This window comes from Anser anser, assembly GCF_964211835.1.
Source record: "Anser anser genome assembly, chromosome: 11".
NCBI classification, from domain to species: domain Eukaryota; kingdom Metazoa; phylum Chordata; class Aves; order Anseriformes; family Anatidae; genus Anser; species Anser anser.
Genome location: NC_139732.1, coordinates 24,129,754 through 24,144,652, shown reverse-complemented (window position 1 = coordinate 24,144,652; position 14,899 = coordinate 24,129,754). Strand labels below are relative to the sequence as shown.

Sequence of the window (14,899 nt, the reverse complement as noted above, 5' to 3'; positions counted from 1 at the left end):
AGGGTTTAAGCAAGAACAAAGAACTTGAGTAAAATTGGAGCATTTGTCAGCCACTTAATGGAAATTCTTGAAGGTATATTATTCACTGTGTTTAGAAAATCAAAGAAAAGGTGGAAAGAGTTATAAATAAGCAAAATAACACTAAATCATCTCAGAATGAAGAATAAATGACTAGCCAGTAGATACCGTCAGGAACTCAGCAACTGTAAGGAAACAACAGAGATACACTTTCAACTATCCCAAAACCAATGCTTGTGCACCCTAGAGGGAGCCTACTGCTCATAGCAGTGGGGTTTGTGGACTTGACCTACACAGCATCTTGCCTGCCACCGCTGGAGATTGAATACTGGAATAGATGGAACATGCAGGGCATTTCTTATGTTGGTCCTGCTTTTAAAAGTGACTGATATGGCTGAGCTGTTCAAAAGATTACCCTTCCTAAATTCTTATCTAACTTGTTTATTTTTAGTGCCAAAGCAACATAATACAGAACTGTGTTTTGAAGCTATAACTCAAAAAGGTAAGCCTACAAGTGCATAAAACTGGCTCCTCTATTAGTATTGTGACAGGCAAAATTCTCATTACTACCCAGTATGTCTCCCATGTCTACAGTTAGCACCTTTAGTTGACAAATTATATACATCTAATTTTTTTGGTTGGTTTCAGTCCTTAATTTTATAAAATACATGTATGTTCTTTGCAACTTCTATTCCTTTTTCATAATAGCTTTAGGATTAGAGTAGGTAGACATATCTTGAAAATTAGCAGGTAGATAAAGGATTTACATTTATGTACAATATATCAGGATTAGCTAGGGCAGAAGGATACACTGCAATTTGAGTATGTGTAGATGAGGAGAAGGGTGCTTTGAAACAGGCTTGTTCCTTTCATGCTCTAAATGGAAGCAAATTGCATTGAATATCCCAACTGGATATAAAGAACTTGTCTACTGAGTATAGCACAAAGTGTCTATAGGAACCTGGAATGCTGTAAAAGATTTGCTGAGGTGCTATATTACATTTAAAACACTGATGATTTTAAAAACATACAGTTCCATACAACTCTACTGCATGGTCTCTTCATTCTCCACTGCTGCACACTTGCATATACATTCTCTCTCCCGGTGGCTATTCTCTTCTAGTTCAGGGTAGAACAGAGAAAGCAATTTCTTAAGGTCCACCAATAAAAACAGCCAACCACAGAAATACCAACAGGATTAATATTAAAGCAGGGAAGATAAATACTCAAAGCTCAGAATGATGAAGACAAGCTGTGTGCATACATTACTATCCCTTCACATAAATCTCAATTATTTCCTCAAGTCCTCAGCCTTATTCCCTGCTTGTGCTGTATGGCTGGCAAGGAACAAACCCATGTTCCACATCTGAGTGCCAATTCTGTCTGCAATGAGACAGCTGTAAGCCAGGGTGACAGAACAGGCAAGGAGAGCAGCACAGTCCTACTCCTGCACCTCGGATGTCAATGAGCGTTTTGCCAGAAACTATAATGGGAACAAGACTGGTCCTAGATGGGATCAGTAAACCCATAATTAGGTTCTGAATGAATGGGAATTTCTTCATATATAGGAATATATATTTGAACTGCAAAGTTAACTGCAACCTTAGTATATTTTAGCGTGTTTTCCATTATACACAACAATGTGAAGGTGGATGAAAAGTCTATGCACTAGCTTAATTCAGCATGCATTTTCAGCTAAATCCTCTGCACTATGCCTATTAATTCTTCAGCCAGTACTTACTGTAATATGCCCAGACTTCAGGAACATAAAACAAACAAACAAGAAAAAGAGAAACACACAAAAAAAACCAAACCAGTAGTGAATAGTTTCATCCTCCGCTCCATTGCGGAATAACACATTCCTTCCCACCAAAATTAGTTCATGGTCTCAACTCAGTAAAATCCAGTTACAGGCCAAAAAATGCACTTTCTACAAGAGTATCAAATCTCAATTCCAAATTCAGAATCGTATATTTAAAACACTGTTTATTTTCTCTTAAAATGCATTCCAACAAGCTTGCATTCAGTAACAGGTATGGCTTCATCTCAAACTCCAAACAAGAAAGACAACGTACACAGTATGCTTTGTGTGAAGTGAAAATCTAAGTTTGCAACAGTTTGCACACGGAGTATGCTGTAATCACTTCTAAACAGGTTGGTTCTTGGTGGAATTCCCTTATTTTTATTTCTGCTGTAAAAAACATAGAAGGTCTAGGTAAATGCTCTGTGCCTCCTTCCAACTTCCTCAAAGTATCTGGAAACGTAGAGAGAGTAGAGCATCTGTGGTGGTGGGTAGTTTAACCCCGGTAAGCAACTGAGCACCACACAGATGCTTCCTGACTCCCCTCCCCACCCCAACTGGGTGGGGGGACAAGATTCAGAAGGGCAAAAGTTAGAAAACCTGTAGGTTGAGATAGAGACAGTCTAATAGGGAAGGGAAAGAAAAAAAGTGGTGCAGAACACAACTGTGTACCAAGCTAACCAATGTCCAGCCAGTCTCTGAACAGCATCAGTTCCCCTGGCTAACCCTCCCCATTTTATTGTTCAGCATAACACCATATGGTATCGGATATCCCTTTGGCCAGTTGGGATCAGCTGTCCTAGTTCTGTCCCTCCCAGCTTCTTGTGCACCCCCAGCCTCTTCACTGGCAGGGCAGCATAAGAAGCTGAAAAGTCCGCGTTTCTGTGTAAGCACTGCTCTGCAACTCCTAAAACATCAGTATATTATCAGCGCTATTTTCATTACAAATCCAAAACATAACACCATATGATCTACCATATTATGAAGAAAATTAGCGCTCTCAGCCAAACCAGGACATCCTCCAAACCTCCTGCAACTACAAGTGCAGAAACCCTGGTTCAAGTTGCAGGCTGGGACCAGACACTTCAGCTCCATCTCACTGGAAACAATGACAGAAACCCAGTAAAGGAGATAGATAGTTGCTTAATGAAAAAGTCTTGTTCTCAAACTCTGCACACTATACAGCTAAACCGAAGCACACTTCCATGGTGAGAAAATGTGCAACACCCCTAACAACACACTGCTTTTAAAGGAGAATGAACACAAGCCCTCTTCATACACATCTCTCTCTTCTTCCCCTTGCTGCTATTTATGTTTCTCTCCATCTCACATCTTGCCTTGAGGAACAATATTTAGGTCCCCGTGGGTGCTGGAGGTAGCTGAGGGGATTTGCATAGTCCAAGGGCTCCAGACCTTGTTCAGCAGTGATCCCGTGGCCGACTCGCCCAGGCGGTGCTGCCCAGCGGGGCTGCTGCTAGGGCAGACCGCGCAGCGCGCCGCCGGGCACCCAGATCCGTGCTGGGAGGCGGCGCAGGCTCCGCGCTGGCTCCACAGGCCAGCTCCTCTGTCCGCCGACGGCCAGCTTGTGAGCGCAGGATGGGACCCAGTGCGGCTGCACCCGTCTCTGTCCCAGGCTGCGTCAGGCCGGTTCCCGCTCCTGGGCCAGGCCTGCTTCACGCTGCCGGCCGGCGGGCGCTGCTGGGCCTCCTGCTGCCGCCGTGCCTTGTGCCTCGCACACCCCAGCCCGCCCGCCTGCCCCGCGCTCTCGCACAAGGCCTCGTCGCTCCTGTCAGGCTGCCCTCCCCAAGGTCGCCGGCCTCGTGGCGGAGGCTGCCCTCAGCAAGCACCGCCAGCCATCTCCCACCAGCAGGTCTGTCTTTCTGATCCCTTTCCCGAGTATTTTCAGCTTCCCTGGGTTGCCATGTTATGGGTCCATTAGGTTACAAACAAACTTTTACTGAACACAAGCACGGCACACACATAGAGAGCTCCATAAAGCCAATGGGCGGTATGGTAAACAACATACTTCATCTGCACACTGCCTTCAACTTGTCCTCCTTTGGAAAATTCCCTCTGCATAAAATTTTCCACACTCCTACTGATCACTGTTTTATTTTAAAAGCTTTTTTAAAGGATTTGATTTTAATGAGTACAAGGCTCAGACCAGAAATACTGTATTTCTTTCTCCTGAATGATGAAGTAGGCACTTGGACTCTCTGCATTGATTTCTAATCTGCCATTTCATGCTCTGCCAGTGAGCCCTGTAAACCAGGATCATTCAGCTGTCCCATGAAGTTTTCTGTAAGTAAGAATAGTTAAGGCTAGTTAGGGCAAAAGGGAGGAACTGGCTGTCAGAGTCACAACCCTTAATCAGCCTACAGCTCTTCATCACAGCAGACTGGAGTAATAATAATAACAATAATAATAGCAATAATGAGAGAAAATCTGTATGGACTTTCATAAAAAAGGAACTCAAATTGGAGTTCTGCTCCTCAGGAAGCACACAGCCCCTCCTCCGTTTCCCAGGGAGGGCAGAATGATGGAGAGGCAGGAAATTAAAATGGCAAGGATCTTCTGATAAGAAATGCAAATTCATGGGGGCCATCATGAGTAGACCCGTACACAGATACACTCCTGAGTACACATGGATTTTGTCTTATTCACCATGTGCACCAGACCCATGGCTGGATAGCAAGCCTATTCTCGTTTCCTAAGAACCTGTGTTCCAGAATGTCCTTCAGTACAGGCATGCTGCATTCGCCAACTAGTGCAGCAATTATACTCCCTTTGATCAACACTTGTTTTAGATTTCTGTTGAGAAATGTCTATAATTAAAGTGACAAAGATCTTCCTTTCCCACATGCAAAGGAGACTTATTATTTGCTACTCTAAGGCAAAGTCTGGGTTTTTCATTTCAGGTACCTTTGGTTCAGAGATCAAGAACCATATTCTTTTCTTAAATAAAGACACATCAGCGATTTAATTTCCATGTATTCTGTTGAGCCACATCAGGTGCACACACCACCTTATCTGGGTCTGGCTGTCTGCAGTGCCATCAGTGCAGATGCTCTTACCCAGCTCTCAACCACCCTCACACCACCCACCACTATCATTTTTGTGGAGCCAGAAATATTCTTTAGATTCATCCACTGCTGTAAAGTCAGAGCTGTAAAGTCAGATCTTTTCCTTCTTTAAATGTGACTAGCTATTTACTCCCTAACAATTCTGCTTCAGAGCTGATTTAGCATTTTTATTGGAATGTGAAAGCTCTTAAAAGAAGAAAAAAATCTAATCAGGCAGAAGAGATAGAAAACTTGCTGAATTTTTTCTCCCCCCTTTGCACCCCTTCAATCCTATCAAAAGCACATCTTCCATTCATTGCTTCCCGATGTCATTATGACAAGCGGCTACAAATCAATAGCAGAAGCAAAGGCAGGCCTAGCCCGCACTCACCAAGTGATAAAGATTCACTCTCAACCCCGATTTGCTAATAGCACATAATAGCAGCCATTGGCGCCCCGCATTAAATCATACATTTCACTCTGCGTTTATTATGGGATTTTTAAAACTCCTCACCAAATTGGATTTTCTCGACGGTCTCTAATTTCCACATTTATCATTTAAAATTAAACTCCTCTGTGGGGAGGGGGTTGGGAAAAGGGGAAGGAAGAGAGAAGTCATGCAGTTCTGTATTTTCCTCTTTCTTTTTTATGAAAACCCATAAATAATCCCAGGTATCATTGCCATCAGCCCTGAAGTTTTATATATATAAAATACCAGAACTTAGGATGGAATAGCTTTAGGACTGTGGTTAGCTTCATGCAGCTTTGCAAAAGAAGAGGAAATTAAAGAGGAACCAATAAAGAAACAGATTTTAAGTAGGAAATCCAATAAACAAAATAGTCAATGTAAGCTGGTATGAAAAGTGTTAAGGAAAATTACTGTGGATTTCCTCAGCTGCAAGAGCTAAGTAGCAAGGATAAGATGGACCAAAAAGACTTAAAGAAACAAACAAACAAAACCTTATTATCTCTTCCAATTTGCAGAAAATTAATTTGACAAATGAAGTGAAAACTTAAGAACAAACTCATCTTTTACAGCAGATTTTTCTTAAAACTAATTCCCTTGTGACGAGGACCAATGAAGACAGGTGATATTCCTGAAACAACTGTTCGTTGAAATTTATTATTTCATCCCATTCATCCTACAGGCATCATCATGTATAAGCCTATTGGTCAGAGAATTATGTTTAACAGTGTCTGTAGGAGCACACGCAAATTTTTAAGAGAGAGGCTTCAGGATGAGGCAAAGATGGCTTGTGTTTTGGTAACCACTGGCCATGCAGACAGTGGAGTCTAAATGTCCCAGTTACACCCACTGGAACCAATAAACTGGAGTCTTCATAGCTCAGGTCAGTATAATCCAATGGTATTTCCTAGGGAGTGCAGCTTCTAGTGAAGGCACATGGTGCAGATACTGGTTAGTCATCTGATTACACCTGATCGTTTTAAGTAAATGAAAGTATTGTTTCCTTTAGATAATGCCCCAACTGAAAGGAACCACCTATTTGGAGGACCAAAATTTATTTCAGCCTTGTAAAGCTGACAAAAAAGATGTCATAATAATGGCAAAAGTGAGTTCAAAAAATATGCCCAAGGTGCTTTGGCTCGAGGAAGGTACAGATAAGGTACTGGTGGTTTTGAAGACAGGACAGGGTCACTAAAGGCATCCTCTCGTAGAATGGGGTGATGTGGGACCATAAGCAACATTAGGGTGAAGAAACCATGCATACAGCTTTGGGTGTTTTTCTTGATGCTTTGTTCGGTATATTCAAGAAATGATTACTGTGGCTAGTGCCAGAAGAGGTGTTAGAGTACTTTGCTGAGCTTCTCCAGACACTCTTTGAAGCTAGGTCTGATAGGTGCTGACTGCATGCAGAGACTGGGAATTCAAGCTTTTCAGCCCTCCTCTTGTCCAAAGCAACTTCTTTACCTACTCAGCAGAGCAAGAGTGATTTTGCAGCTGTACAGAAATAGTGCAACAGACTGTTTTTCAGACATGGAGACTTGAAGATCATAATTCAATTGGTGCTTTGGTTCTGAAGCATAAAGCCAGTTTTCAACACTACATGTAAATAAGCCCGTTTACTGAACTCCAGAAAAGAAAAAATATGACTACTTACAACTTTCTACTGTAGAGGAGCCAAAGTAAAACAGTATGAGAGAGATATAGAACCCCTCTGCTCTGGAGAGAGGATGAAAGGGATGCAAACATGCCTGCAACCTGAATGGAATCTACTGCTTGTGATTCCAGCTTAAAGTATGCAAGAAGCACAGACACTGTGAGAAATTTTGATAGGCAGACTCTCAAAGAACTTCCTGCTTTATAAGATGATACGAATGATACAAATCCTGGGGTTTTAGTAAACAGAGATCTGTATCAGAACAGAAATTATCAGGTAACATTTTCTGTCTTCCCCCCAGTCTGCTCACATTACAAGAGGTGCAGAGTTCAATGAGCATGTGTCACAGTTACTGATCTTAGACCAAGCACAGCTCTGCTCACCTTGAGAGTATCAAAGCCCATGTTTCTCCACCTGTGTCAGCCCTGAAAGAAGCATCCAGATCCCAGACTATTTGAGGCATTTTACATTAAAAAAGGAATTTGAGTTTAATGTGAACAAAGGTAAGTGACTTCTGAAACAGAAGGTGATGTAATAATGGCATGGTGAATTAAGCTTTCACTTATCCAACTATGAGATGCGAACTCAATCAACCCACTACCTAATATCCAGTTAGTAAAATCACCCCAATTCACAAACTATGTAGTTTAACTAGGACTCTGCTTAAAAGAACTTGGGAGATTTTTGTTTTGGTAAGTTTGGGTTTTCACTAAAGAGCTCCAGAGATAAAATTCCTTATAAGGCATTACCAGTTCAGCTGCTACACATCATCAACCATATCACAGGCAACACTCCGAACAACTTTTAGCCTTTTTGTGGCTGCATCAATGCTACTCTGAATCCCAGCTGAATGCAGGAGCTGCTTTTGTTTACTTTGAAATTATCTTCTCCTAACACTTTTGATAAGTCACAAAATTCCAGATCCTCTCCTTTTAAAACTGTTACCTGTTACCCTAAGCATCAGCTGTACTACGAGGGGTTGGAATATGGAAATGCTCCTGAGAACTAGTCACCTCTTACAAAGTAAAAGAAAATCATAGCATGATTTTTCCCTCCTTTAAAGTGCTGATAACTTTCAAGGAATACAGTGGTTACTGGTTTAGAACCTGAGTATTGGCCACCACTCAATTTAAGAAGCGACAATTGGATCTCTGGTATCTTCACAGGAAGAAATGTCAGAACATGAGTCTGGCAACTGCAAAATCAAATCACAACTTTCTTTCACAAGAGACTTCTGTTTAAAGTTAGAACATTAGTAAGAGTTAATTTAGGCACAGAGCAGAGGGAAAGAACGAAATGTTTTAGGTGAAGAGCTTTCTTTTTTTTTTCTTTATTTTATTTTATTTTTTTAACTTCAGACATCCCATACAGTAAACAGCAAAGACAGACATCTCCCTTCACATTAAGTAATTTTAAGGATATGCCAGGGTCCCATTTTTTTTTCTTTGTTTATTTTTTCTGTGGTATTGCCTATTCAGATTGAGGCTTTCTGTTACCATTTCATTACTTTTTAGTTCCATGTCAACGTTCAGACATATGAACAACCCCAGGTATTGGTCTCTCTGGAAGACAGCTTTGAATATATATCCTTCCAATGCCTCTCATGTATAGCCATACTGTTTCTTACTGCTCTAGAGTCTGAAACATCCTGTAGGTTTATTGATTCACCTAACCACGTTAGTGATTCACACTAACGCCACTGATCTTTATCTTTTGCATTCTTCCTGACTAGTGCATCAAAACTGGAAGTATGCGACACATTACTCTCCAACTGATCTGCAAGGTTTTAATACCACACAGTCAAAGTTCCCCCACAGCCACCATCTTTCCTTCAGTTGCAATTGAGAGAAAAGCATCCTGAACTCAGTAACCTGAATTATCAGAGTAATTCTGCTGCTCTTGAATAGACCACGCACGATGACTTCACAAAATGGTTGCTTCCATCCTGACCAGAGATCAACTTCCTGTGCAGGGAAATTGTCCACCAAGGACAATTGAGCCAAGAAGTATTCTGCACACTCCGATCTCTGCCACTGCAGGAATACGGATTGGCAGTTACTTGTAAACACCTCACATAAGGAGGAGTTCTTGAAATGGACAGCAAGGTCTACAGGATACCCAGGAGTAAAATGATTCAGAAAAACAATGCCACAGAAACATGGTTTCAACAGTTCTGATGGTTAGGAAATCATACCCTGGGTTAGCACTTTTGTGGTAAGAATATGACAATAAAAAGGGAATCTCATTTCCATGTTGTAATCAGCAGAACTTGGATATTCATCTACAGAGAGGCTAAGCAAATCTCTCTCTGCATGTGTAAACAAAAGCATGGACATGGTCACCTTTCAACTTGAAGAGGGCTGTTGTACAACTGGGTCTAAACTCTACCTGACCCACTTTTGCACAGATTTTTGCAGTTCCTGCTGGAGTAAACGTTGATCACTAAAACATTTTCTCTGCAGGAATTATCTCCCCTATGAAACTTCCCAAACTAGAGTCAGTACATTTTGTTTTAAACTACTTTGTTCAGACACTTCACATTAAGAAATGATATGTACTAGAGTATTTCATGCATGTTTTGCAGTAATGAAACAAGCTTTTAAATGAGCTACCTGTATGAACCAAAAAAAAGTTTATGGCATTAATTGGTACTGCAACAAATCCTTCATTATAATCAATCACAGCTACCATGGAATAGCAAGTGATCTATGTCCAAGCCCTCTACTGCCATGTTCATACATCCCAGATGATCAACATCAGACTGCACAGGGATGTCTTGCACTCTTTTCTGTTGGCACTAAGACACATCATAAAAGAAACTGAATAATCACTGAGCTGGTGTTATAGCCCAAGGGTCAAAGTAGTATCTGGAACATAAAACAGTGAAGTTCAAGCCATTACTCCAATGAACACCGAATGACTTACAGAAATGATGTGGCTGGCATTAAAGCAGACTGCAAGAAGCTTGTTCAGGATAGCCAGCTCACTGACAGCCATGGCACTCGTGCAGGATGCGCAAGGCAGCAGCACCAGCCCCTGAGGCCTGAAGCAGGCAGGCACAGGCTCTGGCAACACAGAGGAGAGGCAAGCCAAGGCAGCACATTGGTTCTTTTAAATCTTCTTTGCATGATGCCTCTTCTTCATCCCCCACTTCCCAGAAGAAACTCCCTCCCTCTGCTCCTCAGGTGCACACTTATCACTGCATAAGGCTTCTTCAAAGCTACCCAAAAGTGTTTTCTCAGATTTCAGGTCCTGGAAACATACACGAAATGCAAGACTGTTGTTTAGGCACATAGATTTCAAGGTTTACGATAGAAAATAAAACACAGCTAAATATATCAGAATCTTAATGCTTTCAAAGCCAAAAGGCAAGCAGCCTTTTCAAAATAACACATGACTTAAAAAAGCTTAGGGTCAGCAAAAATGTAGGATGGTGAAGGCTCCCCAAAGTTTGCTCTTATACTTATTTTACCACAGCAAGTAAAGGGTTTAGCCAAAACAAATAAAATAGAATTCCCACAAGTTGCCTTCTTATGCTCCTGCTTACGGTATCAGTGGGACAAGACACGGCAGCCAACTCTGCCAGCGTCCCCTTTGGGAGAAACAGAAAAGATTAAAGAACACATAAGTTGTAACATGCTTTTATTTTCCTACCTCATTTAAGTGAGTGCTGACAAAGTATTTCCTTGTACCTTATGAAAAGACAAATTCTGAAGCAAGTCTATGATTAGCCACATGCCCTCAAAAACTTGATAAATCAGCACACAATGGGATCTATACCTGGCGTTCTAGGCCAGCAAGCAGAGTCTGAGACCAAATGTCATCGAAAACATTGGTGGCACAGAGGACTGAGTTTAACTTTCACACAGAGTGGCATGCTCTGTGATACTCATTAGCTTCTAACATTTCTGTGCATGGTCTCAAGGACTGAAATTTAAAACACAAATAATCAACCACCCAGAGGCTGAGAGGATGCTAAGATTCTGTGTCCTCTTCTGTGGAACAAGGACAGCTGAGAGACTTAAGCTAGCACACCTTGACTCTAGTTAAGCCAAGAATTAGACGGAGGGCATTTTCAGCAACATGTCCTCGGTGTTATAATTTGTTTCTTTCATTCTGTCAGTGCTCAAACTTGTTGACCTTCCAATCATACTTGCCCTTTCTATCCTCATCTTCGCTTTCAGGGAGGATAGTGGTTTTATTACAGGGCAATTGGGAGTGTTCTTAGTATAGTCATTTGTCTGAGGCAGTTACTGCATTACTGTTACTGATCAAACAGTAACAGGGAGCCAGGACTCAGGTTAAGTGGCATTCCTACTTTTGGAATGCTGAAGGCCAAACAGAGGCACATTATCAGAGCTACAAAAAAATGTCTGCAAATTGAAAGCAACTCTGTGTACTGACTGCCTGCAGGTTCCAGCTGGGACAAGTCTCAATATTAATCGCATTTATACTAAATGTAAAGAAACTAAAGCAACGTTTATGCTTTCTGAGTAACATGAGAAGGCAAACAATGTAAGGAACAGGTCTAAAGTGTATAAGTATCTGCTGAAGTGATAGCTCCTGCGATGCATAAATGTAAATTGATTCACTGCTGTCTTCCTAATATAAAACTCTATATTAAGCTCCCAAACAGCTAAAAGACAGGACTACTTTAAAAACACTCATTCAAATGAGCCAGACTCACTTCTGACCAGTACAAAATTTAGATTCTACCTAGAACATTCATTTGTTTTTAAATCAGTGAAAAAGGTACCAGTCAATAAGGATCACCTGCATTTCCACATCATACATTGCAAGAAAAAAGGTATGAAAGATCTCATCTAAACACTGTGTCACTGTGCTAATGCTATGCCCAAATAAGCTCTGTCAAGCAGAAGAGTATATTAGTACAGGTTGAACACTCCAATAATACCACTGTGTGGCTTTCAATCACCTTAAAGAGCATGCATGCTTGTTCAGGTCCTCCTGCAATGCACCTGGTAGACAAGAGTACACAGGAGCTGTTCTCACGGTGTAACAATAGACAGATAGAAACGAGGACCCGTACCTCTAAATTTCTTAAGCATTAAATCTGTGATGCAGTCCTGCAATTATATCAAGTTATTCTGCCAACATGAATCTTGGAGATACGTATCCAAACCAGCAAAGCTGATTAGTAGTGTGGGAGCTCTCTGCATGCTCCTTCAAAACACAATTAAAAAGAGTTTTATTCAGAGTAACACAGGGGTTATAGGGTCAGAAGAGTTTCCATTTCAAAAGGCAGCAGGATACAAACTAGCAGGAAGGGGAAAGTAAATTACCCAGATTTAGTGCTAGAAATAGCATGGGTTTCGAAGGGAATTGAAGCTGGGCTTCAATTTCTTACCAAAATTTTATCTTACCATTTCTAAAGAAAGCAAAATAAAATAAATCAGTGCAAAGATAAACCATTTTATGTTGAGACAGTGAATAACTATTGTCCCACCTACAAGTGCAGATTCTGCCATCTTACCTTGGGCTTCCCCACCAATTCCCACAAAGAACAGATAATAATCCTTTTGACTTTCTACATTTTAAAACTTGTTTGTGCATATGCTTAAACAGACATGAGTGTTAGCAAGAGTCCAAGCATCTTACTATGAATGCTTCCATAGGACTGAAAGCAATCTGAACCTGGAGATATAAGAAAATATATGAAGTTATAGGACTCATGCCCAATTTGCTAAGAACGCTGTAGTCCTGTCTTGCATGCAGCTCTTCTCTTGCATGGTCAGCTTCAGCTCCACGTGTTTTCTTACTGTTGTGCTCTGTAAAAGAACCACACCTTTCTTAAACCAGCTCACACCAATTCCTGCAATGCACCTCAGACCAGTTCTTACTGGTCTATAAAAATCTAGTTTAAAAGGAACATCCCACATTCAGAGTAACTTGGTGGATGCTAACTAAGAGACGAGCAGTAATATTTAGCAGGAAGTAATCCTGTAGTGAATATGTTACTTGGCTTTTTTATATATATATATATTATTTCATGAGATTAATACATAAAACTTTGTACCAGCTTTTAAGCTACTCACTTCACCTTAAGAAAGGTTTCATTTCAGTAACATGGGTAAGCCTCAACTCAAACCACAAAAAGCATGGTATTCTTAGATAAGGTTGCAAAATACAGTGCCTGCCTGTTTTTCCTTAGCCTTGCCATTTCAGTATGCCAGAGACACGTATTCAGATGCTCTACTACTTACTGGTGCCTGTATGAGACCTGGCCAAGTTGCAACACAACAGACTAGCTGAGCTTAAGTGACAGCCTTTGTTCTTAATTTCTTGGTATTTGTCAGGCGCAGTGAGACAAACTAGATTTTGTATTTAATTTCACAAAACCTTCCCCCCACCTCCTGTCCTGCAGCCTACAACTATTGCTTTTCCCACGCTTACTTCCTGAGCTCTGGCCCATGGGAAAGAGAACAAGAGGCAAAATGTTTACAAGCCACAGACTCGTCAGAAACTGCACCCGTCCAAAGGTTTAGTAGCAACGTTCCTTCTCTCTGTCTTACTGATATTGGAGATCCTCAAAAGTTTTCATTTTTAATTGTACCAAATCAGCTTATTTTTCAGACCAACTAATGGAGACACGCACATCCAGTGGCTGTCTGTAGGGCCACACAATGTTTTTCACCCAAAGAACAGAGGCCATCATAAATAACACTAAAACCTTTGTGAAATGACTGTCCTCTCCACAGCTTACAGCCTAGAGGCTTCATTATTGCATTGACCATAATTCAATTCATCCCTTCCTAAAAGGTCTATTTCTGCAACCAACCCCCACCCTCAAAAATACGTTCAACTAATAATTTCCGATTAATGCAGTCAATTACTAACTCTCCCCCAACCCCTCACTATCACCTGATTGGGCTAGAATGGAAAGGAAGCCGCAACTAACCAGGGAGGAATAGAAGTAGGGGTAAAACAGCAATAAAAAGTAATTACATAAAAATGCTAAACATATTACATCTGTTAGTTTTCTTAGCCCAGTGGGCTTGACAATTCCAGGTTTTTGCCATTGTGCACGCTCAGACAGACAAGAATAAGAGAAACAGGGAAAGGATCTTTCAATAAGATTATTAAATCAGTGCATGAAAAATAAGTCGTCATTACATTGCAAAAAAGGGAGAGAGAAACTCACTGAAATTTCTTTCTGCAGATTTGCCTTTGTGATCTGCAAGGTGCTGTTCTCCTGCTTACACTCTGTTACCCTGGCAACGTACTCCTGTAAAATAAAGATTATTAAAGCGCATATGATTATTTGGCCGCACAGTGAATGAGGCAGCCGCTTCTGAAATTCCTTATCAGAGAAATTCAATTTTAGGCCAAATTGTGTTTTCACTGCCTCTCAGCTTCTCCCTCCCCCCTGCAATACCAATAAAACCATCATCTCCCCAGCTGTACATGATATTTTGTCACTAACTCTTTCATGCCTTTCCTTTCCTATTCCAGGTTTTATTTTTATTCTGTCAAAGCAGAATGCTTTTCCCAATTTGTAGACCATTTTCTTCCTTACAGTTTTTCTCTTTTTTTTTCCTTTTTTTTTTTTCTGTCAGCTTCAGCTTTTTCTTCCTTGTACATGCAGCTAGCATCAGTCAGCAACCTCATTGTGCTCTACAACAGCAGCAGCGAGAAAAGACAATCCTTCTCCAGTCCACACTGGGTATGGTAGTGTCGGATCCGTGGCTGGAGGAGCTCGAAAGATGAGGATGGAGTTTGGAGGGGTTGCCTGAAGTGTCAGAAATACGCAACTGCCCTTTCTACCCACACACTTCCTCAGGGATCCAAATCTGCTTTAGAGGTCTTGGCTACCTCTGCCTGCAGTTTGTCTCAAAGGCATCTTTAGAGAGCTGGTGGCCAGCCCATGGAAATTTGTG

General features: G+C 41.2%; 1 protein-coding gene across 50 annotated transcripts in view; it reads right to left on the bottom strand.

Annotated features, from left to right (window-relative positions):
* Positions 1–14,899, bottom strand: part of LOC310905496 (uncharacterized protein) — a 110,089-nt gene that overhangs the window by 53,424 nt on the left and 41,766 nt on the right. For 40 of the 50 annotated variants that reach the window (XR_014589090.1, XR_014589091.1, XR_014589092.1 and 37 more), the window contains 3 exons: positions 14,164–14,247; positions 11,938–12,790; positions 9,927–10,253 (listed from right to left, as the gene is read on the bottom strand). Coding sequence is in view for 2 of the 50 variants with exons in the window: in XM_083851849.1 (XP_083707975.1) it covers positions 9,927–9,998 (72 nt within the window). In the remaining 48 variants the exon portion in view is untranslated. Of the gene's footprint in view, positions 1–3; positions 4,119–9,926; positions 10,254–11,937; positions 12,791–14,163; positions 14,248–14,899 lie in introns of those variants that run through there. The other 10 variants (XR_014589066.1, XR_014589067.1, XR_014589075.1 and 7 more) reach the window with 6 other exon arrangements.